This window comes from Phasianus colchicus, chromosome 5 (genome assembly GCF_987193195.1).
Source record: "Phasianus colchicus chromosome 5, bPhaCol1.hap1.1, whole genome shotgun sequence".
Classification (NCBI taxonomy): Eukaryota; Metazoa; Chordata; class Aves; order Galliformes; family Phasianidae; genus Phasianus; species Phasianus colchicus.
The window spans coordinates 59,418,807-59,442,306 of NC_143440.1; the positions used below are offsets into that span (position 1 = coordinate 59,418,807).

General features: G+C 53.4%; 2 protein-coding genes across 13 annotated transcripts in view; one reads left to right on the forward strand and one right to left on the reverse strand.

Annotated features, from left to right (window-relative positions):
• Window positions 1-1,012: 1,012 nt before the first annotated feature.
• PTGER2 (prostaglandin E receptor 2) lies at window positions 1,013-4,783 on the forward strand. Its single transcript, XM_031602348.2, has 2 exons — window positions 1,013-1,852; window positions 3,737-4,783. The coding sequence occupies exons 1-2, from the start codon at window positions 1,013-1,015 to the stop codon at window positions 3,965-3,967; spliced, it is 1,071 nt and encodes a 356-aa protein (XP_031458208.1). The 3' UTR covers window positions 3,968-4,783.
• A 5,826-nt stretch (window positions 4,784-10,609) lies between these two features.
• The window catches only part of TXNDC16 (thioredoxin domain containing 16), a 51,420-nt gene continuing 38,529 nt past the window's right edge, over window positions 10,610-23,500 (reverse strand). For 5 of the 12 annotated variants that reach the window (XM_090141946.1, XM_090141945.1, XM_090141944.1 and 2 more), the window contains 6 exons: window positions 22,679-22,817; window positions 21,977-22,137; window positions 20,287-20,477; window positions 18,746-18,919; window positions 13,829-13,953; window positions 11,685-12,150 (listed from right to left, as the gene is read on the reverse strand). In XM_090141946.1, coding sequence (XP_089998072.1) covers window positions 11,731-12,150; window positions 13,829-13,953; window positions 18,746-18,919; window positions 20,287-20,477; window positions 21,977-22,137; window positions 22,679-22,817 — 1,210 coding nt within the window. In that variant the 3' untranslated portion in view covers window positions 11,685-11,730. The other 7 variants (XM_090141950.1, XM_090141947.1, XM_090141943.1 and 4 more) reach the window with 5 other exon arrangements.

The window sequence follows — 23,500 nt, forward strand, 5'->3', positions numbered from 1 at the left end:
AGGCTCCTAAATCAGCATTGGATCTCACTGTGCGTCTGGGCTCCTGCAGAGATACCAGAAGTGGAGCTTGCCGTCAGCCTGGGGCTCCTACATAAGCACTGGGACTCATTATGAGCCCAGGGTTCCCAAATCAGCCCTGGGGTGCTCTGTGTGTTGGGATTCCCAACTCAGCATTGTGGCTCACTGTGTTCTGAGGCTCCCACATCAGCACAGGGATGTGCTGTGCGTTATGGCTCCCAAATCTACATCTAGGTACATCAGGGCTCCTGAATCTCCACTGGGGCTCACCATGAGCCCAGGGCTCCCAGATCAGCACTGGATCTCACAGTGCATTGGGGATCCTACAGCGACACCACAACTGGGGCTCACCATGAGCCCGAGGCTCCCAAACTGGCACCAGGATGTAGTGTGCATCAAGGTTCCCACATCGGCATCAGTGTGAGCTGTGCCTCGAGGCTCCAAAATCCACGCCGAGTGGTGTCATGGCTCACAGATCAGCATCATTTTATGGCTCCCAAATCAGCATCATGTTATGGCTCCTAAATCAGCATCACGTCATGGCTCCTAAATCAGCACTGGGGCTCCCACACTGGCACCAGCACTGGGAATCGCAGCGAGCCTGGGCTCCTAAATGAGCACAGGGGCTTCCTGTGAGCCCAAGGTTCCCAGATCCGCATTAGGGCTCTCCGTGCCCCGACACCCCGGATATCACCGGGACTCTCCGGCAGCAGAGGACTCACGCTCAGCACCGGGACGCGCGGCGCGTCGGGGCTCCCAGCCCGGCAGCAGGATGCGCCGTGCGTCGCGGCTCCCGGACCGGCGCCGGGGGTCTCCGCGCCCCCACGCTCCCATCACCGGAGCCCCGGGCGGCCCCTCCCGCCCCGCACACCCCTTCCCCGCCAGCCCCGGTTGCGCGGACCCCCTGGAGCCGCAGCCCGGCCCCGGGGCGGAGCGGGGCGGGGCGTTGCGGGCGGCGGGCGGGCGGCGACGGCATTCGGGCGGCGGCGGAGGGATGAACGGGACGGGCCGGGAGCCGTGCGGGCACGGCGAGGCGCTGGAGGCCGGAGCTCGGCCGCTGGTCAGCGCGCTGATGTTCTCCGCGGGGCTGCTGGGCAACCTGCTGGCCCTGGGGCTGCTGCTGCGCTGCCGCCGCCCGCCCCGCGCCCGCCCGCCGTCCCTGTTCCACGTCCTGGTGCTGGCCCTGGTGGTCACCGACCTGCTGGGCACCTGCTCCGTCAGCCCCTTCGTGCTGGCCTCCTACCACCGCAACCTGACGCTGAACGCCCTGGGGCGGGGAGGGCACATCTGCCTCTACTTCGGCTTCGCCATGAGTTTCTTCGGCCTCGCCACCATGCTCGTCCTCTTCGCCATGGCTCTGGAGCGCTGCCTGGCCCTGGGGCGGCCCTACTTCTACGAGCGCTTCCTCAGCCCCCGCGCCGGCCTGGTGGCCCTCCCGGCCATCTACACCTTCTCAGCAGCCTTCTGCTCCTTGCCTCTGCTGGGCTTCGGGCGCTACGTGCAGTACTGCCCTGGCACCTGGTGCTTCATCCAGATGCGCGTGGACGACAGCCGGCACAAGGCAGCCGGTTTGCACGTCACCTTCTCGTTGCTTTACGCCACTTTACTCCTCTTCCTCATCCTCTCGGTGCTGCTGTGTAACCTCAGTGTCATCGCCAACCTGGCCCGCATGCATCGCCGCGGGCAGAGGACGCGCCGGCTGGCCACGCTCGAGCAGCCGCGAGTGGTGGGGACCTGCGGCCGCCGCATCTTCTCCATGGCCGAGGAGATCGACCACCTCCTGCTCCTCGCCATCATGACCATCACCTTCGTCATCTGCTCCTTGCCCTTCACGGTGAGTGCCGCCGCCTCTCCCCGTTTCGTAGAATCGCAGACTCATAGACTTGTAGAGTCGTGGAATCGTAGAACGGTTGGGTTGGAAGGGACTTTAAAGATCATTCATTTCCAAGCCCTGCCGTGGGCTGGGTGCCCCCCAGCTCAGGCTGCCCAGGACCCATCCACAGCGTTGGGCATCTCCAAGGATGGGGCACCCACAGCTCTCCAGGCAGTGCTCCATGCTGCTGCCCAAATTCAAGGGCTGAGATCAACATGATTTTTCTCCCAAAACTTGGGAGACCCCAAACTCTTGGCAGTCGAAAGGAGGGATTCCCAGCACCAGCAGTGGGCTGAGCGGATGGCAGCAGTGCCCTCCCACCCTGCAGAGGCGCACTGGTGTCTCTTGGGCCAAATGGTTCCCAAGCCCAAGGGCTGGGCACTCATTGTGTCAGATCAAGGAGCTGGATGTGGGAAGATGGGGGTAGGGATTGGGTTGGGGTTGGAGTTGGGGTTGGGGTTGGGGATGGGGATGAGGTTGGGGTTGGGGACGAGGTTGGGGATAGGGATGGGAATGGGGTTGGGGTTAAGGATGCGGATGAGGAAAACATCTCTGTGCGGGTTTGGATGAGGATCTCACATATCAATGCTGCATAAGCAGACCCTGCACCACTCTCCCCCCTCTTGGGGCTGCTTTCAGCTCCCCCACGCTATGTTTCCCCAATAGCACCGCATTCTCCTCATCATCTCCAGCACCCACCTGTGTGAGCCCACGGCTGCAGGAGGAGATTTTGCCATTGTTTTTTTTCCCATTAGGAACAAGGTCCGCTAGGGTTAGGCGTTCTGCCAGCACTAATTTTGTGCTCGTGGGCTCAGGCGGACGCTACCTTCCCTTTGCACTCACAGAAGGAAGAGTCCCGGGGGAAGATAATGTAACCGCAGCCTGCAGCCCAGCCAGGCTGTCTGGATTTTAAGAGAGAGAAAAGACAAAACAGTGACGGCCGGGAGCTCGCGAGCATCCCAGGATCCAGACTCAACATCCTGAGATCTCCCATCAATGGGCCCACGCGCTCCATTGGGTTGGGATGCTGCAGTCTTCAGGGAGTAGGACCCCAGGGTCTGCTTAGGGTCAGCGGGTGGGAAAATGTGGCCAAAGAGGATCCCATGGCAGATGTCAGCCGTGCCCAAAAATGCGGCGGCTTTTCCTTTCCCACTGCCCAGCTCCCGCATGGGTTTCATTGAGGCTGCCTTTTGGCAGCTTCTCAAACCAAGCAAAGTGACACTTTCTCTTTTCAGCCACCCCTCTAATGGGCTGCCCTGACATGTGAACCTTGAGGTTACTGTACCACAGAGCCACCAAACCTTCCTCCCTAAAAGCCCCAAGCCTGGCAGCGCCATGGGGGCACCGTCCCCATGTGGTACCCCATGGATCTGACCCACAGGAGGGATGCTCGCACCCCACAGCCCTCAGCATCCAAGCATCCCTCGTGTTCTGGAGTGAGGGGGAGGCAACGGCCCTGTGTGAGTAAGGCGTGCTGAGTCACCCTTCCAGGAAGCCCCATAAGCTGCTATGAGTCGGCACATGTCAGGGTGCACCGTCGGGGCAGACACACACCCCGGGATCTCTGTGTCCCGTGCCTTCAGCCCGCTGAGTGAGATTTGTCCACTGCTCACTGCTTCCTTGAGCAGCCATTGGGTTAATTGCGTTAGGGCTGAACGAAGCATGCGAAAATGAGAGCGTGGACCTGGCTTTCATTAACAGGAAATTCGTTTAAGCCAGTGGAAGCAGACCGTGTGCTGTGACAGCACTCATTTCCCCGTCACCGCTTGAGAAGCACCACCACCTGCCTGCCAGCCTCCTGGCCCACCAAACCACCCAGTCACTTTCCCCTGTTGCCTTTTGCAGATCTGTGCCTACGTCAACAAGTTCAGCCAAAGCGAGAACCACGACTGGGACCTGCTGGCACTGCGCTTCCTCTCCATCAACCCCATCATTGATCCCTGGGTCTTCGCCATCCTGCGGCCGCCGGTGCTGCGGGTGCTGCGCTCCGTGCTGCGCTGCCAGCTGTCCCCAGGCAGACAGGATGCGCAGTGCCCGACCCCTGCAAAAACAAAGCTGGAGCCCAGCGGGCAGTAGGTGCAGAAGGAGGCAGCCAACAGGCTGGGCTCACTTTGTGTGGGCTCTGTTTCATGGCTTCAGAAGGGACGTCACTGCCGTAAGGTGGGACGGGGCTGCAGTCGGTGCCACGCCAAGCCAACGTGGGTGGAAGGTGATGCTGGTGGGATGAGACTGGAACATCAGGCATCACTGACACTGTGGGGTGGGGCGAGTCGTGCCCCATGGAGGGCTGTGGTAGGGATGCTGTTGAGGATCTCCATCTCAGGATGGTGGAGAGGTGTGGGCACGGGGTCGGGTCCACCACCAACACCCAGCTCAGCAGGGATGGGCAGGAGAGGAGGTGGCAGAGGGAGAAGGTTGGCCCCACTTCTTCCTTTCCTCTCTGTCCTCTGCCCAAGGGAGTGCACTGCATCAGCTGCGGCTCTGTGTGTCTGTGTCTGTTTGTCCTCCTCCTGGCAATGCCTGGCTCTGGATGGTGCTGGCCCAGCATTGATGGCCACTGTGGCCACGTGGCCTCTCCCAGATTCCCTTTTTGCAAGGAATGTTTTTGTCCCTGTTTTGCCATTCCCAGGGCTTTGGGTTTGGGGTTGGCGTGGAGGAGAAGGTCTCATCCCCACAGTCCTGCCTGTGGGGACTTGCCTGGTGGCACTCGTCCCCGTGTCCCCACCACCACTGGGATGCTGCAGCGTCCCACCAAAGCGATGTCTTTGTGCTATTGCAGATGGCGTGGCCTTTCTGTTGGAGAGCTCTGCCCCCAAAAAGCCCAAACCGGCAGAGATGTGGAGCTCTCCTATATGGCATCAGTGCAAAACCCCCATGTAATAAATGTCACTGGAAGGAGCTGTGTGTGGTTTTGTGTTGAGGAAATCGATCTGCTCATGGCATTACAGATCAGCAGAGCAACCTGTGAAGCATCAAAGAACGTAAGAGCGACCCACGTAGCATCATAGATGTGAGAGTATCCCATGTATCACAGATGGGGAGAGCAATCCAAGCCTTGTAGTGGGGTGGGGAACCTCAGCTCATCCCCAAGCTGCAGAAAGATCCTCACCTCAGGGGCTGTGCAGAAATGGAAACCCCAAAACCGCTGTGCCTAAAACCAGGAGCAAAGCACCTACCTGTTTTAACAACAAAAATAGGGGGGAAAAAAATCCAACCTCTAAAAAAAGGGCAGAATTTATGTCACTCCTGTCAGCCAGCCAACATCCACAGGAAGTTTACTGGCCTCCGAAGCGCGTGTGGGCAGATGTCAGCATGGGATGCGATTGCTCAAGCCCTGCCGACGGCTTTCTGGCAATCCTGCAGCCCAGGGATGGCTGCAGGGCTGGGGTGGGTTCTGGAGAAGGCTGCTCCGCATCACCCACCCCAATTCTTTGCATGCAGCTGTGGCACAGCAGTTCCTGGGCCTTTCGTGTTGCAGAGAGTGCTTGAAAATGAGCCAAAACACACGTTGGGAACAGCCAGGAGCTCTTCTGCTTTATTTGGTGGTGACACGGTGGCTTACGGTGGAATTTCGGGACAAGTTGCCTAATCTTAAACCAGCAGGAAAGGCTGCCTGGCATGCAAAAAATGGAAAAACCCCATTGGGAATAGAGGGGCCACATCCCACTGAGGCATGTGGTGGTAAGGGGAGCAACTGGGGCCATCCATAGGGACTGATGGGGTGGGGTGGGATGGGATGGGATGGGATGGGATGGGATGGGATGGGGTGGGATGGGATGGGGTGGGATGGGATGAAATGGAATTGGATGGATGGGATGGGATGGAGCGGGATGGGATAGAATTGGATGGGATGGAATTGGATGGGATGGAATTGGATGGGATGGGATGGAATTGGATGGGATGGGGCGGGATGGGATGGAATTGGACGGAACGGGATGGAAGGGGATGGAAGGGACAGCTCCATACCACAAGTTCCAGCCACCAGCTTGGCTGCTGACCACTAATTGCTGCTTGTATGCTGTTGGGGAGCTTTCTGGCTCCTCAGTGGGATATGTAGGGCTGGGGAAAACCTCCCAGTGCCCATCCTGCTGCATCCACTTGGCCACAACTCTGTTCTGTTCCCAGCCTCAGCCACCCCTGGCCGCTGCCGCAGTCAAAGAGCAGCTGGGTCCAGTTCCTTCTATCAGACCAGAAAAGCTCCTCAGTGAGAGCTCTGCAAGGCCATAATTAACTGCATCCTGAGCCATGAGCCTGCACAAAACGTCGCTTTTATTAGCGTCAAGCAGGATCTATATTAGAATACCCAAATTAATTCAACCTTCGTCAACTCAATCAGCATCTGCTGTGCTGAAATGCGCAACCGAGTGTCGTGCTGTTATCCGTGGCCTTGCTTTAGGGGTTTCTTATCTCTGTCCCTCTTATTTGCTCGTTTTCTCCTGGTTTCTGGCTCGTTTTGGAACATTTCTGGGCAGGGTTGTGAGGATGCCATAGGATGACAGCACGGTTGGGTTAGAAGTGACCACGCAGCCCCCAGCCCAACCCATGGGCTGGCTGCCCCCCATCAGCTCAAGCTGCCCAGGGCCCCACCTGTAATCTATGAGTGGTATATACCTATCATTTATTGATAAATATATACGATCTAATGCTATCCCATTATGTATATATTCAACATTTTGGATTATTGGTAGTGGGTGAAACCTCTCCCACTTCCCACTTAATGTTGGCTGCTCGGGGACTTCCAGGTTCTTTGTCCCAGCCCATACCTGGCCAGGACTCCTGGAGCTGATGCATGGGGGAGGAATGTGGGAGGGAGGGGCTCGGCTCCATGCCTGGCTCCACCTTCCTGCAGCCACAGCTGGGGGAAATTGGGGAAGGGGTGGGTGCTGGGGCTGGCATTGGGAGGAGGGCTCCTGTGCTGGCCCAGATTGTAGAATGATAGAATCATTAAGGCTGCAGAAGACCTCTAATTAGGATCCCCAAGCCCAGCCCAGCCCCACCATACCCACTGCCCACGTCCCTTAGTGCCACATATACACTTCTTTCCAGCACCTCCAGAGACAGTGAGCCCACCACTCCCTGGGCAGCTGTGCCAGTGCCCGACCACTCTTTTGGAGAAGAAATTCTGGTCCTCCCCTGGTACAACTTGAGTCCATCATCTCTCATCCTATAGCTGTTCCCCGTGAGCAGAGGCCAGCAGCATCCAAGCACAAAGGCACGCACATGGGGAGGGGTGGGGACATCCTGTCTGCATGGAGAGCACCCGGGGGACGCTCCATGGTGGGAATCGTTGGGATGCCCAATGAGTATAGAAGAGCTGGGGAGCGTGAGGATGAGCTGAAAACACCATGGGACATTTATACAGACCCAGCAAGGGCTGGGAGCCAAAAATAAAGCTACCAGCACAAGGGTGAGCCCTGAAACGTCCGTGTTTGTTTGCTCTAGGGATGTGTGCATGCAGCGGATCTGCACAGTTTTTGGCACTTTCTGTGGAGAGAATCCTCACCCTTAAGAGCATCCAGATGATGTATGAGATAATATGATTTCTCCATCGCCTCTCTTTGTATCACAAATGGAGATAAATGGCTTTTCCTCAGCTGGGAAAACCCAATGGTGAGAGCCATCCCAGTTGGGCACGTGTTGCGGATGCTCACGGATGCGCTTTGGTGCCCACATGGTGAACAGCCTAAAATCACCAATGGGTTTCCCTTGCGCCCACTGAGCTGCTGGCAGTGGGAAGGGAAGCAGACATTTCAGCACGGCTCTCACGTGCCCAGCTGCTTTTTATAAGTAGATTTCTCTGAATCGTGGAAACATCCGCATCCACCCGAGCAATGTGGTCCACGGGGAAATGCTGCAGATCTGTCAGCACCGCCGCGGTTCCCAAAGCAATCTGAGTCTTCAGAAACAAGAGCCTCAACAGTGTCAAACTAATGTCAAGCATCTGGCTCTGCAAAGACTATAAAAGTTACAAGCTATGGCTGAGCGCAACCTCTTGCTCCCTGCCCTGCTTGCACGCTACGATCTCTCCTGCAAATCCCTTTCATTGGGCTTTTACCCCTGTTATAGCATCCTCAGCAGCAGGGCTGATGGGTGAGGGAGAGCAAAGGTCCTGGGATTTCGGAGCTGGTCACGCGCAGCCCAGATAGAGCTATGGCAGACCATAAATCTGAGCACAGCTTGGGTGCAGAGAGCAGCCCCCGCCCGCCCTGCTGGTGTTGTGGTTCTGCCAACTTATGGCTGAAAGAAAAACTCCTGAAAAGTGAAAGAAGTTTGTTTCTCTACTCTGTGAGCCGGGTCTTGCAGCGGTCAACACGCCAAGCCACAGTGTGCAGATATGGAAAAAAGCTTGGAGAAGAGAAGGCTGTGGGGAAACCTCATTGTGGCCCTCCAGTACTTGAAGGGAGCGGATAAACAGGAGGGGAACGGCTGTTTGTGAGGGTGGATGGTGATAGGACAAGGGGGAATGGTTTTAAAGTGAGACAGGGGAGGTTTAGGTTGGATATGAGGAGGAAGTTTTTCAGCCAGAGGGTGGTGAGGCACTGGAACAGGTTGCCCAAGGAGGCTGTGGATGCCCCATCCCTGCAGGCATTCAAGGCCAGGCTGGATGTGGCTCTGGGCAGCCTGGGCTGCTGGTTGGCGACCTGCACACAGCAGGGGGTTGGAACTGGATGAGCACTGTGGGCCTTTGCAACCCAGGCCTTTCTGTGATTCTATGGAGATGGGAACATCCCAGAGCAAGGATGCTGAGCAAGAACGAAGGAGATTAACAGGGCACTGCTTTTCTTCCCACTCTTGCAGCCCTCCTGCAGCCTGCATCCATTTGGGAAAGCCCAGAGGAATGACAAAGGCTGAGGCTCTTCCTGATGCAGCCACTGATGCAGATGCCACTGGTGTGCATGTGGAGGCTCCTGCTGCAGGCACAGAGCTCTGTGAGCCCAAGGGTGCTGCACGGAGAGGAGCCTGGCTGAGCCCTGCACCATCCCTGTCTCTTCCCCATCCCCATTCCTGTCCCTATACCTATTTCATCCCCTACTGTATCCCTGTCCTCATTCCTTTCTCCATCCCCATTCCTATTCCAATCCCTATTCTCATCCCATCCCCATCCTCATTCCCATCCCCATCTGTATCCCTGTTTCCATCCCAGTCTCCATCCCTATCCTCGTCCCCTTCCCCATTCTCATCCCCATCTCCATCCCTATTCTCATCTGATCCCCATCCCATCCTCACCTGTATCTCTGTTCCCATCCTCATCTCCATCCTTATCCTTGCCCCCGTGCCCATCCTCATTCTCACCCCATCCCCACCCATGTCCCTGTCCCCATCTCTGTCCCCATCCCCATCCCCATCCCCATCCCCATCCCCATCCCCATCCCCATCCCCATCCCACCCCACTGCTGTCCCTGTCCCACAAGGTTTGTGCAGCACACACTTGTGCTGACCGTCCTCAGCTGTCTCACTTTCCCCAGCCTCCATAAACAGCCCCTTCACACACAAACCTCTCCAGCCATGTTTTTCCCTGCAAGACCTTCCTGTCTGCTGAACTTACCTTTTAAAATCACTATTATTAATTTTTTTAATTATTTTTTTATTCTCCCCAATGCCAGCACCAGGGCACACTGGGCCTGGGGTTATATCTCCTATGGGTGGGAGGGGAGGGCAGGAGGGCAGGAGGGGACGGCCAGGACAGATGTGAGATTTCAAAGCGGACACAGCCTGGAGCACAGCTGAAAAGAGCTCTGGCTGTGTTTACACGAAGCCATTCCAGAGCTGTTTGCTTCTGCCTGTGTTTATCCACAGATATTCGTGCTACCAGAGCTTTGGCCCCATGGATCACTGAGGGTTGGTGGAGTTTGTTGTGCCGAGTGGATGTATACATGAGAGCTTTTATCTGCTGTGAGCGGCTGCCATTTCCTCCCCTACAGACCTTTTCCATCCAACTGGGGATGGGAGCAGCTCCTTTGAGGCCGTGATGGCTCTTGGTTGGCCCTGGGGAGCCCACATCCAGGGCTCTCTGCACCTGGCCCAGTGTTCCCATGTCCCTGGCATGGGCACCAGCCCATCACCTCTGTCCCCTGGGGCTGCCCCCAGCTGTGCCTCCGCAGCCCCCACTCCCATTGCAGGACCGTGTCCATGGGGTGGATAGGGAATCACAGAATCAATAAGGTTGGAAAAGACTTCTGAGATTCCCAAGCCCAACTCCAGCCTATTCCCACCGTGCCCACTGTCCACTTCCCTCAGTGCCACATCTCTGTGGTTCTTGGACACCTCCACCACCTCCTGGCCAGCTGTTCCAGAGCATCACCTCTCTTTCAGAAAATAATCCCCCAGCATCCAACCTGAACCTCTCCAGCACCATTTGAAGAGCACAAAGATGCTGAAGATGAGGATGGAGAAGAGGCAAAATGCTTCCTGGCACGTCTGGCTGCTGGAAATGGCTGTGCAGGTTTCCCTGCAGGCAGTACTGCCCGAGATGGGACAGCAGCCCCAGGAGAGCCAGGGCTGCTCAGGAGGCCACTTCCCCCTCTGAGCATCCTCCCAGTGCCTTTCCCCTCTGCTGAGCCATTGCACAAGAGGGGCACTGGGGCCGCTCTTCCTCCTGTGCATGACTCTTTCCTGCTCGTGCTCCCCAACAGCAACGGTTGCAACTGCCCCGTGCCTCCAGACTATGCTTTTCCTTAATGATTTCCCAGTGTGTGATGGATGCACTGCAATCATGAGTATGAATCACGAAGATTTGCAATGTTTATAATTAATAATCTCTCTTGGAGAGGGAGCTGAAGCGGGCTGCTGTGGCACATCCCTTCTGTAAGAGGTTTTCAACTCCACATCCATCATCCAACTGCTCTTTCAGGGAGCTCAGCCCTTCCCAGGCATCGCGATGGCCTCAGGATCCTCTGCAACAGGGACATGGCTGCAGCCAGCAGGCTCCATCCTATGGCTCCCATGCTATTTTCCTTCTCGGGGTGAGCAGCTCATGTTTTCTCACATTTTTCTGAAGTCACTCTGTGTTTTTAGAAGGGTGCACTAAGCTGGGAAGGATTTTTTCGCAGGACTGTGTTTGCTTTGGGCACCGCCTCTGCACTGCCATGCTCCAAGCACTGTTCTACACTCTGTTGAACTGTGTTGTCCCCCTGCTCAGATTTGCTAGAGCCTAGCTGGAGCCAGAGGGCATGGGGACAGAGCAGGATTGTTTGGCTGATGGAGGGCAGAGCTTTGACAGGAGTGGGAAGGAAAACAGGGAGCTTCACAGCCTTGGCTTTACCCCAGGGCTTGGTACTGGGCATGTGTTTCTAACAGGGAACATTTTGGGGGGAGTCTCCATTGTTGCTGGGTGTCACTGCGAGGTCCTCATCCTTCCTGAGGGTCTAAGACTCTCACAGGGTATGTTTCAGAAAATGGAGATGGAGATATTCAGCTTTGGGATAGAGATGTTCAGCACTGGGATGGAGATGTTCAGCAGTGAGACAGAGAGATGGAGATAATCAGTGTTGGAATGGAGATGTTCAGCATTGGGATGGAGATGTTCAGTCTTGAATTCGAGATGTTCACTGTTAGGATGGAGACATTCAGCATTGGGATGGAGATGTTCAACTGTGGGATGAAGATGATCAACATTGGGATGGAGATGTTCAGCAGTGAGACAGAGAGATGGAGATGTTCAGCACTGGGATGGAGATGTTCAGTGTTGGAATGGAGACACTCAGCATGGAGATGGAGATGTTCAGCAGCCATCAGCAGCCTGCTTGCCCACCCCAAACTCATCTCAAGTGACCACTGCCCTGTAACAAGAGTGGAGGAAATTCAAACCCTTAGCTTTAGACCAGGTGAAATCTTCCTTATCATAAAAAGGAGACGGGGTGGGGGTGTCCACATTTCCCACCTGGGTGTCCCCACATCCCACATCCCACCCACATTTTGCCGGTGCCACCAGGAGGTGGAAGATGTGGGGGCAGCAGGAGCAGTGGGCTGTGCTCTGGGCTGGGCTGCTGAGCCCATGAGCATGGGGAAATAGCTGGGAAGAGCCAGCTGGCCCTGCTCCTCCAGCACTGCTGCATTGCCTGGCCGGAGAATAGTTGAAGCTTTGCCATGAGGAGCCTGGCTGTGTTGCAAAGCCCTTCCCATTCCCTGGGAATCGGGCAGCAGAGAGAAAGCAAAACGCCGGAGATCTCGTCCTGGCTGGAGCTGTGTCCTGTTGTCTTCAGCACAAATATAATTATGGTGCACGTCATTCCAGTGATACGACCCAAGGGCTCTGTGTCCTGTGATCCAGAATGGTGGGGATAGGTGACACCACAGCAGTGTTATGGCCACCAAACAGCCCAGCTCCTGCCCCATACCCAGCTGCAAATCACAGGGCGAGGAAAGAAGAACCCGCAGTGTTTCTGGTGGCTTTCCCTTCATAGATCCTGGGTTTTGATGTCATGGTCACACTTTCGGATTCCATCCCCCATTGCATTGAGTGCACCATCCCAATAAACAGCTCCCAAGGTAAATCTGAGCTGTGCAGGGACCTCAAACCAACTCCTGGTGCTCCTCAAGGGCTGCTGCACCTTCAGTGCCTCGCTGCTGCCTCCGTCCTGAGCCAACGGGAACAGCAATAGGTCCCTTTGGGTCCTTGCTGACCCCAGCCCCCTGGATTTGTGCTCTATAGGGCTGTGAACTTCTGTTTGTTGCACGTTTCGTTAAAGGCAGCGGGGTTATGTGCAGTCTGGGTGTGAGCTGGGCTCACGCCCACACTTGGCCATGGGTTGGGTTTTGACACCTTTTGGAAACCGCATTCTTCCCAGGGCAGCCAGCGGTGGTTTGGGGAAAAAAGAGGGGTTTTTAGCAGGAGGGAAACATGGAAACATGTGGACTGGAGCAGCGCTCTGTGCTTGTCATCGCCGCCAAGGAACCGGATCCAGATGCCACCGGTGCCTGGTGCCTGTTTGGTGACACAGATCCGGTTGTGTGCCAGGCTTTCAGAGCAGGATGCCTGCCATAGGGATCTGCTGCATCCCTCAGCCTCTTCCCCCACATATCCCTTAAGCAACACAGCCAGCAGTGTGTGCATTGGGGATGTGGTGGCAGGACCTGGGGTCACCAGAGTGCACGTTCCCCCGGGCTCCAGCTGTGCTGATGTCCCGTGAGGGCTGGCAGGCCTGCACCTGGCTGGGTGACTCAGCACACCCCCAGGAGCCAGAGGGCTGCCCGGCTCTGCATATGCAATAATTGCCCATGGGAGTGGGCTGAGTCACCGCGTGCCCGCACAGCTGGCGGCCGTGAGCACATCTGGCTGCCCTGCAGAGGCAGAGCTGCTGTTCTGGCTGCAGTTGTGCTCACGGCCATGCAGGGCCATGGGGATTTGGTGTCTCCAAGAAGCTCAGCAAAAAAGCACAATAGACCCTGCACACTGTGCAGGCAGGAGCTGGCCCTGCTCTGTCCCCTGGGCTGGGTGGCTCACGCTGCTGCCCATGGACACTGTCACTGTTCCAGCTTTGCTCCTGAAAACATTTGCATTTATTTTTGGGCAATATCTGCCTTTCTAAATATTTGCCTTGGTGTTAGTGCCTGGCCTGCTCGCAGCTGGGGCTCCTTCCTCTGCTCACCTCTACACCGGGATGAGATCCTAGCAGAGCATCCTCCAGCTGCACCCCTGGGGTGCCCCTTGCCCAGGGCCCCTCCTCTCCTCATGGGCCCCACATCCCCGAGGGTGCCCATAGGATCACCACATCCCCCAAGCTGCACACAGGGTTACCCAGAGCATTTTGAGGGTCACCCATCCTTCTGAAACTCCCATTTGCCAGCACAGGCTGTTCCCAATGAGCCCAGCTGCTGGAGACAAGACCCCAAGACAGGAAACTCAACAGGACTTCAAGGAGATGCCATCCCTCTCCTCCTGGCAGGACAAGTCACAGAGGAACACTGGGACAGGGACATGATGGATTTAATCCCCACCTGAGTGCAAGGAACTGCAGCGACTTGTCCATGGCTTTGCCCTCTCTGAGGTGGTCCTGTTTTTCCTCCATTCCAGGTGCATATGCAGCACAAGTCCATCAAGTCCAGCTCTGTAGTTTGGGCTTCTGCCAGCAGCAAGGAACAAGACCGAGTTTAGCGATACAATTATTTGTGTTGCAAGCAAGCCAAGAAATCCATGGCCAATGGAACAAAGGGCCGTCCCCACCTCTACTCCATGTTGGACATGGCCCTCCAGGCCAGGACCCTTCCAGCACAGCTCCTTTCTTACCACTGAGGACTGAATCATGGTGTTACGGCCGTTCTTTCAACATACAGAAGGGATTTGGCAACCCTGTGGGCTATTAATAGAGCCGGGCTGTTTTCTGAGAGCCCCGTGTTGTGTTGAGAGCAAAGCAAACTGTAAGAGGCAAAGCACTGAGTTTACCTAAGGAGAGGTCAGGTGAGTGAGGAAACAAGCTGTCGGGGAGCAGGAACCAGAGCAGTGCCCTCTCCTCCCTTATCGTGTCCTGTCCCAGCGCTGGCTCCGCTCAGCCAGGAGGGAACAATGAACAATGAGCAGCCACGTGGCACTGCAGGACTCGCCACCTGCGCTCCGTCCCCACTTCTGCCTTGGTTGGCCCATTCTGATTCCTGCTTTTCCAACTTGAGCTCCTCTTCTTCTGGCTTCTCAGGCTGGGCAAGTTTCCTATATGGACACCCGCATCACTCAGCCTGGGGACGGAGCGAGACACCTCAGGGCTATGGATGTTACCCCAGGAGGAGATGCTGGGATGTGGCATCTCTCAGTTGGGAAGGGAAAATAGAGCAAGAAGGTGTTTGGGGAGGAAGGAGGAGGGATCCAGCCCGTCTGGCTGAGCAGGACACACATGAAGCCATCTGTGGAAGCTGCCCTGTAGGGAACCGCAGTCCCCATCTCTCCCCTGGCCACGATCGGGAGCACAGCTGTATTTTCATCAATGGAAGCATCAGGCACACATCCTCAGCAATAAGGAAACCCGGCCCGCCCCACAGCCACTCGTTATCTCACATCCCAGCTCCATCCTGCACCCTCCCTGTCCCAGACGTGCGTCAGCACAGCTCCTCTGCCACCTCTGGCCATGCCAACACCACACCAGCTCCTTCCCTTCTCCCATCTGCTCCGAGCCCTGGATTGCAGCCTGATGCTTTGTGTCACCCTTTTAAAATTGGATGTTTCTGAATGAGGGCTGAGGCCCACCTGCCTTGTGCCCCTCACCACCAGGGCTGTTCAAGAGAGCCTCAGCTGATAGCTCTTTCCCAGCCACAGCTCCAGGAAGGCTGCCATCCTCCTCCTCCTTCCCCCAGCCCCGCCAGACGCTCCATCCCTGTGGCACCAGGAACTGATGAGCACAAGTGACACAAGCCAGGCCACCAGCTCTTGTCTTGGTTCACATCCTGGCAGCGCTGGCAGCTGCCCACACACAGGCACATGTGTCCTTCCCATGACATCTGCTCCTGCATGCTTCCTCCTGTTGCAGCCACATCTTTAGCCATCCTACAGCTGTATTCCCATTGCACAGCCACAGTAAGGTCTGTGGCCATTGGTGGTCTGGGACACTGAGGCAGAGATGGTTGAGAACAGCAGATTTGGCATGTGTACCTTCGATCCCACCTGAGAAAAGCTGTGGTTCACCCAGAGGGTCACAAAGCTGCAAGAAGAGACGTGACTGCTTTCTGATGTCCTGTGGGGACCATGGTCACGCAGCCAAGCCCCCAGGGCTGGCTTCCAAGGGGATCAGTCTGCTGCCCACCAGCTAAGCCACAGACCAGGAACACTCCATAACAGTTCTTCTAAAAGCTCTTTAAATGTGAAAAGCACAATGCTCATCCTAAATGCTCCCTTAGTCCCTGCAGTGAGCACTCCTCTCCTTCCCTGCTGATGAGGATGGCTGCTCAGTCAGACCACAGCTCCTGGAGCACTCCGTACAGTGCTGAGCACTGAGTTAAACTGTTTTGCACTCAAACACAGCCACGTAATCCTCGTTTTGTATCCTTATTTTATCTTCTGTTCAATCAAAGACACCTCAGACACCTGTCAGCTGCCCTGGGATGCAGAGCTCTTGTTCCTCAGCTCTCTTTTCACTCAGGGCCATAAGCATTTATTATTTCTTTCCATGTTGGTCTTCCCAGAGCCACAGCTACTAAAACGAACACAGTGCAGGACTGCTGCTGCCAGTGAATGAGAAGGCTGTAAGATGCAGACAACAAACTGCTCTCAATATGCAGAACATTTTCTCTCTATATGCACATATCCTGGTACCTGCATGCCTGTAAAGATTCCTCCATGCCCGCTTGAGCTACACAACAACAAAGATATTTTGTGCTTAAAGAAACAGCCAAACCCAGCACCAAACCCATGCGACCTGATGCAGCCCAGGACCCTGACCCACACCTGTGCTCAGGGCCAGCAGCCCCACCTAACACAGCTAATGGCCATGAGATGTGGCCAAGCATGTCTCCTCCCTGGTGCCTACAGCAGTGGCTGCAGAGAGCTGCTGGCTGAGCTCAGTGCTCCTGGCACCTCCCTGCTGGGAGGCTCAGGGCTGGGGGACCCACTGGTGATATGGATGCTGAAACCCCTAGAGCTGTGAGCCCCCCAGCCCTTAGGCTTTCTGCAGCCACTGCCCCCCCAGCAGCAAACAGGCCCTCAGCCATCAGCACCCCCACAGGGTATCAGTTTCCTGGACCCCCATTGCTTTGATGGCAGTTCTCCAGGATCAATTAAGCAGCATAACGAGAGGCAGCAATTCTTCCAGGCAGAACTGAGATGTGGCACTGACCCCTAGTGACAGGTTCCTACTTGGATGCTGAGCGAAGAAGATCTGTGATAAAAAATGACACGCAGCCAAAAACAGCGGGGATCCGGGAAGGCTCCTGGTATTGCACAAAATCTGCTAAGTCAGTGATCCTCCTGCAACTGCACTCAGCAGCTAAGGAGCCTTCCTGGAAGCCTGCTTCCATCCTAGACACGCTGGTCCAGGACACAAATGCAGATCTCAAGTTGAACTTGAGATAAGAGTTTATTTAAGAAATGAGTGAAAAACCCAAACATTGCACTTTGTCTGCCTGAAGAGTGATGCAGTAAGAGGTAAAGCAGCCACCAGTGCTGGGATAGTGCTGGAAATGACCCGTGTACAGGTCATGGAGCACAGTGTTACAACTTCGAGTTGCAGAGGAATGATGGGAACTCAAAGAGGCTGTGCTTGCACACTGACCTACTCCTTTTCTTGGGAAAATGCAGTTGCATGGAAGACTGTGTACTGCATACTACAGTTTATTACTTTAAATACATACATTCTGGCTCTGAGCCTGTCGGAGTCCAAAAATGGTCTGTTTCAATTACGGGCTGCATGGAGGGCACAGGACTAATGGTCTATTCCTTGGCATTTCAAAATATTCCCATCTATGTGGGCTGCCTGCAGGACGAGAGAGACTTCACAGGGCTCTCAGCAGATCCTTAACATCATTTTTTCCCCTCACCAGTAGCTTCAGAGCCATAAGGAGGGGGAGGATCTGACCCTCCCCTCACATCTCAGCAGGGCTGTGGAACAGAGCAGATGTTTACTAAAGGCAGTGGAAAGACTGTTGTGGCCATTAGTGGAATTAGACAAAGCTTTCTTCCTAAAACATTGCTCTGCCCAGGTCATATCCCATGCTATCTTGCAGCACAGAATCAGAGAGTCCCAAGGAAAGGAGCAGAGGCTGAAGTGCCACTTCCCCACGCCCCAAATCTCCCACTCATCACCAGAAGGATGTGAAACAGCTCTGTCCCACACTGGCACCACCTGTCCCCAGCACTGCCAGCCTTGCCTCTCACTTCTCTCCCCTTATCTCTGCACTGGTCTTTCCGCAGACCTCATTTCCTGCACCATCCTTGGCTCAGAAGGCACCAACCTCACTGCTGTTACCGAGACCAAAGAAAAATAGCAGAAGCTGTAAATAACCCCCTGGGCTCACAACCAAGAAAATGCCAGCATTGAGCAAAGCCATCTTCCAATCTGCCCGCCTTTGGGCTTTGCTGGCAAATTTTTATTTTGGGTACTCGCAGCTGTTGTGATGACCTGGGCTCTTCATAATAAAGCTGCTTTAGTCAGATATGCTGTTACTCCTGGGAATGAGAACACTCATGGATTCAGTTCACCACTCAGGTGTAAACAATCGCATGTCAGTTTAAACACTTCAGCCTTCCAGCCAGAGGTATGTTTGCCCTTCCAGCTCTGCACAGTTACCGTGCAGATTTAACTGTTTATGGAGAGCAGAGCTTGCCAATACAGGTCTGTAGAGCCTCTGCTGAAACGAAGGGAAGATGAATGTTCTTTATCCTGGAATCACTCACTCTCTTCCTGCTCAGATATACAGAAGCTGTGAAGAAAAGCTGCAGTGTTTCAACTTTTCTGGGATAATTTCTGTGTGGGCAAGCCCTCAGCACGCCAAGTGAGCTCACTCTGCCTCTCCATTAATGAACAGGCAGGCAGAACTCAGCAGCAACCTTCGTGAAGACCTGCTCTCACAACTTACTGTGAAATGCAACATGGATGCACCCAGGAGGGCCAAGCTACATGTCATATGGATGTGTTTCTGCTATCAGAAATCACAGGTACCACAGAACTACCAACACACTGCAACACAGAACTTAGACTGAAACTTAAGGGCCATTTCTGTTAATTTACAGTTGAACTCACTTCTCTCTCTGCTGCAAAGGCTCACTGAGGGCTGAGAAAGCAAGAGAGCGTTCTGGGCACTGTCCCACAGCCTCCCACTCTCACAGCTCACTGTGCCTCCTGGCCTGCCTTTCCCTCCCTGCCAACCTCGGGGCTGTCCCCCGCAGGTCCCTCCCAGGGCCCTGGGCTTTCTCTGCTGTCACCCCGACTTCCTCACTCAGTTCCTCTCTGACTGTGGCTTTTTCTTCAGAGCCTTCCAGCTGCTGCTGCTCCTGTCCATCCTTTTGGTGAGAGGAGGTATGGAGGGTGAATTCGGGCCCTGCGGCCTCCATCATCTGGAGGAAATTGTAAGCAGGAAGAGGTGGTTTCCAGTCTTCCTCAGACAGGGTACCTGCAAAGCGAACACGGTCTTTTGTTAATAAGTTAAGAGGCTGTGATGTAACCCACTATACAGTCATTTCCATTTCAAAGCAAATATGGCTTTTCTGCCCTTCCAGTGAATGCAAAATTAAAGATTTTTTAAAGTTCACTCTTTCTTCTCCACCACTAATAATGCCACCCAAACCAAACCAGCCACAGATGCATTAACATTTACAGGAGCAGGCTGAGGGCTCAGCTCCTCAAAGGCTGGCTCCTGTGTCTTCAGACATCAAGCTGTGAATTTTACAAGCAGCAGCACTCTCTCTCTCTACCAGTGAATGGATGTTTCACTCAGATCTCAAATAACTGTGCTAATGACTTAGCATTACTGAAATGCCATTAGGAATGAGGGGAGACTGCTGTCTCTACAGAGAGGAAGCTGTACCATTAAGTGAGGATGCTCTTTAATTTGTGCTTTTAAGGCTGATCACACAGACCTAAAAGCTTGAGCAAGGAGGCTGTGATGGCTGGCAGAGCCCTTGGCCATGCTGCCCAACCACCAGGGCACCCCTTTGGCATGCTGGAAAGCTGAAGGAAGGTCCCTGACTGGAGACCTAAATGACATCCATCCTTTGGCACTGGAGATGGGAAGAGCTGTGGGAGAAGGGCTGGGTCACAGACGATGTCTTTGATTACTGAGAACACCTCCATGTCCTACCTTGCCAAGCTGGTGGTGGCACTTGAAAACAATTGCTGTGAAAGGCTTATTTTAAAATTCAACAAGATCAAACCCCCATCTCCTTTCAGGAGCCTGAAGCAGGCTGTCAGCCAAGTTTGTGGCACCCTATGGCTACACCTAACATATGAGGAAGGCACATTTACACTGCCTTCCTCCAAAGTTTCAGCAGCTGATCAAGGAAGGAAGAGACTTAGTGAAAGGCTTCACAGTCAATGCCAACCCTTGATGTTCCAAAGACCACAGCAAGGCTTCGGCTTCCTCATACTTTCCTGTCTATAAAAATGCTGGAAGTTGCCTAAAGAGAAGCAATTTCTTACGCTAGGACTCTGGAGATTTTCTTATTAGCAAGCAATGTTTCAGCAGGTCTGTTCTCAGCAATCGGAAAGCACAGCCAGGTTTGGGGATTAAACAGGGAAGAGATGCCGATTCAGAACTATTCATGCTTGGCTCTGAACATTAAACAGTCCTGCAGCAAACTCGTGAGTGAGGGTATTCTGTTCTGGCCGGACGATTTGTACTGCTCCAACTCAAACGAGAATAGCTAGTTTTTCCATAATTAAATTCCAGGACAGACAATTTATTGCACGTAGCATCTTCTCATAAACAGACCAAAGCTAACAGTGCATGCTTAGGAACATTTCAAACGCTCATCCACTTACTGCTGGGAATCTCCAGTCCTGCCTTCAGTTTCTCCAGCCAAGACAAGACGTTCATTTCAGTGATAGACTGCTCTGATGGGAACTTAAATACTTGACCTCCAGCATGAAGGTTCACCCAGACAAGAGCAGGCAATGAAGGTATGGTGGCAAAGTACGCCTTCAGGACCCCACGGCCCACTGGAGTGTTCTTCCTGTTGGGGAGATCCAACAACATGCTCAACAATAGTTTGGCAGCACAATATGACCCCAGGTCAAGGAAGCACTAAAGCTCTTGGGCTACATTCAGCAAAACATGTGCACACTATTTTACCTATGGGACAGCTGTAGAAGTTCACAGCTCAAGAACTTAAGCCCTTATTGTCTAATGGATAGGGAGTGGACAGCAGAACAGATGAGTTAAGAAACCCTCTAGCAGAAGGAGCAGGGACAAATTTTGCTGGGACAAATTCTGCACAAAGGTGTGAAATCTTCTCCACCACAAGATTTTAAGAGCAAGTCAGATGGTTAACTCTTGTAGTGCTGGACATCTGCTGTGGGAACTACCAGCTCTTGTCACCACCCTGCAGCTGCAGCAGTCACAGCAGGTAGAAGTGGTATGAGCTGATGCAGAGGGCTGTGCTCATGCAGTCCAGTCCTTTGGCATCTATGGAGTGGTTTCCTGCAGTCAGTGGGCAGAGACAAGGAGTTGGAATGGCAATTCCTCCAAGTGACACAGGGAGAGCCAAAAGAGGACATCCAACTAAAATGGAGGGTCAGCGAGGACACAGAGATGATGAGTCTTTCAGGCACTATTTTCAGGCTCAGTGATGCACAGGGTCTGAGTTGGCTTTCACCATGGGAATAAGGTCCTCTTTCTAGGACTATGTTACTCTTTTAAAGCCAGTGACCATTTGCTGCCCTGGCAAAGGACAGCTTATTCTTTCTCAGCAAAAGAGAACAGAGGCAGATGTGTAGGTGGGGAAGTTCCAGGGACTCTCATTTCTTGCGCATTACTGGCAAACAAAGTTAGCTAAACTCCAGCCCACGCTGCTAGGCACTTCCCAGACTTCAAAGCACGCTATGATTAAGACAGTGAGGTGTCTCTGGGCTTGAGCAAAATAATCAGATGTTAAAAACTGAAAACTTACACAGGAGGGGAGGATTAAAAAAAATCCCCTTTCCTATCGTTTTTTTAAATTTCATTTCTTAGTTCCTGGATTCATTTTGTTTCTCGATTATTTTTCAGGTTTGTCTTATAGAGCTTCTTCCAGAAACTTTTATTTTTCCCCACAGTCAGCAGTCACTAATTGGCCCATTGTGTATCACACTAATTGCTGATGGAATAATTATCTTAAGATGCTCTAGGAGGGTAAATTTACTTCTTTTCTTCCACGTGTAAAAAAATAACTTCAGGTCCATGGTGAAGCTACCATGCAGCATCCTCGAGAAATTTTACTCTACTGGCAATTACTTCTGCAATCAATTAAGGTTTTTACTAATTTTACTTTTTTGTGCAATTTTGCAGCTGCCCAGAATACATACTGAATCACTGCTAAATGATTTGGCCTCCCAACCCATGATGATTTCAAACCAAATAATCACATTACCACATAGATAGCGTTTTGAGTAATTGCAGACTCTGTTTTTTCCTTGCCCTGCAATGCTAAGAGCAAGGTAACGGAAAGAAACAAAGAGGTTTTAGCATACTCACAAGTTCAGCCAGCATGACACAAATGTTTGCTGAGATTTCTCTTTTGCCAGTTTCAGCATTTCCTTGCTTTCTGTTTGACCAATGTCACCGTCGCTAAACAAGATGAGGAAAGGCTTTCTGAGTTGCAAGTAGTGGGGCAGATTTTGCACGGTGATTTCTGGCTGCAAGACACCAAAACAAGAAGTTGGGGTCTAAGGGGAGGAGGGAGCAAGACAAAATTAGACTTTCTGTTCTTACATGAGTGGGTCAGGGGCTGAGCAAAGGGGTTAGTGTTGAATGCAAGAATCTCAAAATCAAATGTGGATTTGGGGACTTCAGTGCACTTTGGATATGCCTACACCCATCCATTCCTGTCACAAGGCAAGTCTGAATGAGAAGCTGTGTACTTTGAGATGAATGGGTGGAGCAGAAAAGCAAAGCAGGCTTCATCCAGCTTATGTGCAGGGAACAGGCCTTGTAAGATGCCTACAACAGTAGGTCTGGGACTAAAAGCACCAGCCAGCCAACCGACTCCCAGGGCCTCCTCCCAAGGGACAACACTACAAACAACACATTTCTGGCCAGACTGTTGGCTCCAAGTCATAAAGGATAAAAACAATGGGAGAAATAATGAGCAAATGTATTTATTTTGCAACTTCAGTGCTGCAATCAGCGCTTCTGAAAATGACTTCAGTGGAAAAAAGACACGTTTCTTTTACTTACAAAAAGGTCCAGCAGTTCATATCTGATCATCTGCACGATGTCCTGTGCAGTCTGCTTGGACAAAGCGATGCCTTCCACGCTCTGACTGCTGCTCCTGGCAAGGAGGAGGGCAGGAGGAGACACTGCATATTTATGGGACCTGAAAAAAATCCAGCCAACTCACAGCAGGTACCAAACATACACAAACTATGTTTTAAACTGAGACAGGGGAGGTTTAGGTTGGATATGAGGAGGAAGTTTTTCAGCCAGAGGGTGGTGAGGCACTGGAACAGGTTGCCCAAGGAGGCTGTGGATGCCCCATCCCTGCAGGCATTCAAGGCCAGGCTGGATGTGGCTCTGGGCAGCCTGGGCTGCTGGTTGGTGACCTGCACATAGCAGGGGGTTGGAACTGGATGAGCAGTGTGCTCTTTTGCAACCCAGGCCTTTCTGTGATTCTATGATTCTATGATTCTATGACTTGAGCTCCATGGGCATTGATTTTTGGCAGTTTTGTGCAGTTTTGGTGAAGTTCAGCAAACATTACAGCAACAGACATATTCTGTGAGTTACTCTTATCAAAGAAACCAGCCCCTCTGTTGTTCCCCAATATTCTTTGGATAAAAGAGTTCAAGGGCATTAAAAGAAACGCTGAGCAGGTGGAAATAGCAAAAATAGGAGAAGTCTGAGCAATGAAAGAGCACCACACCAAGATGGGCGAGCAATTTTCTGGAAGTTTGAGGAAGTTCACCCTAAAGACTCCAGATGTCACCACCCAGAGGAAGGGTGAAACAGAGGAAGTGAACAGCCCCAGCTGTTTCTTGGGGGTGTCTGTAGTTTATCTTT

Excerpts from the sequence above, each read along its gene's own strand:
- PTGER2 (XM_031602348.2), top strand. The coding sequence starts at position 1,013 with ATGAACGGGACGGGCCGGGAGCCGTGCGGGCACGGCGAGGCGCTGGAG. Across the intron at positions 1,853-3,736 it reads TCTGCTCCTTGCCCTTCACG|ATCTGTGCCTACGTCAACAA; the intron begins GTGAGTGCCGCC and ends TGCCTTTTGCAG.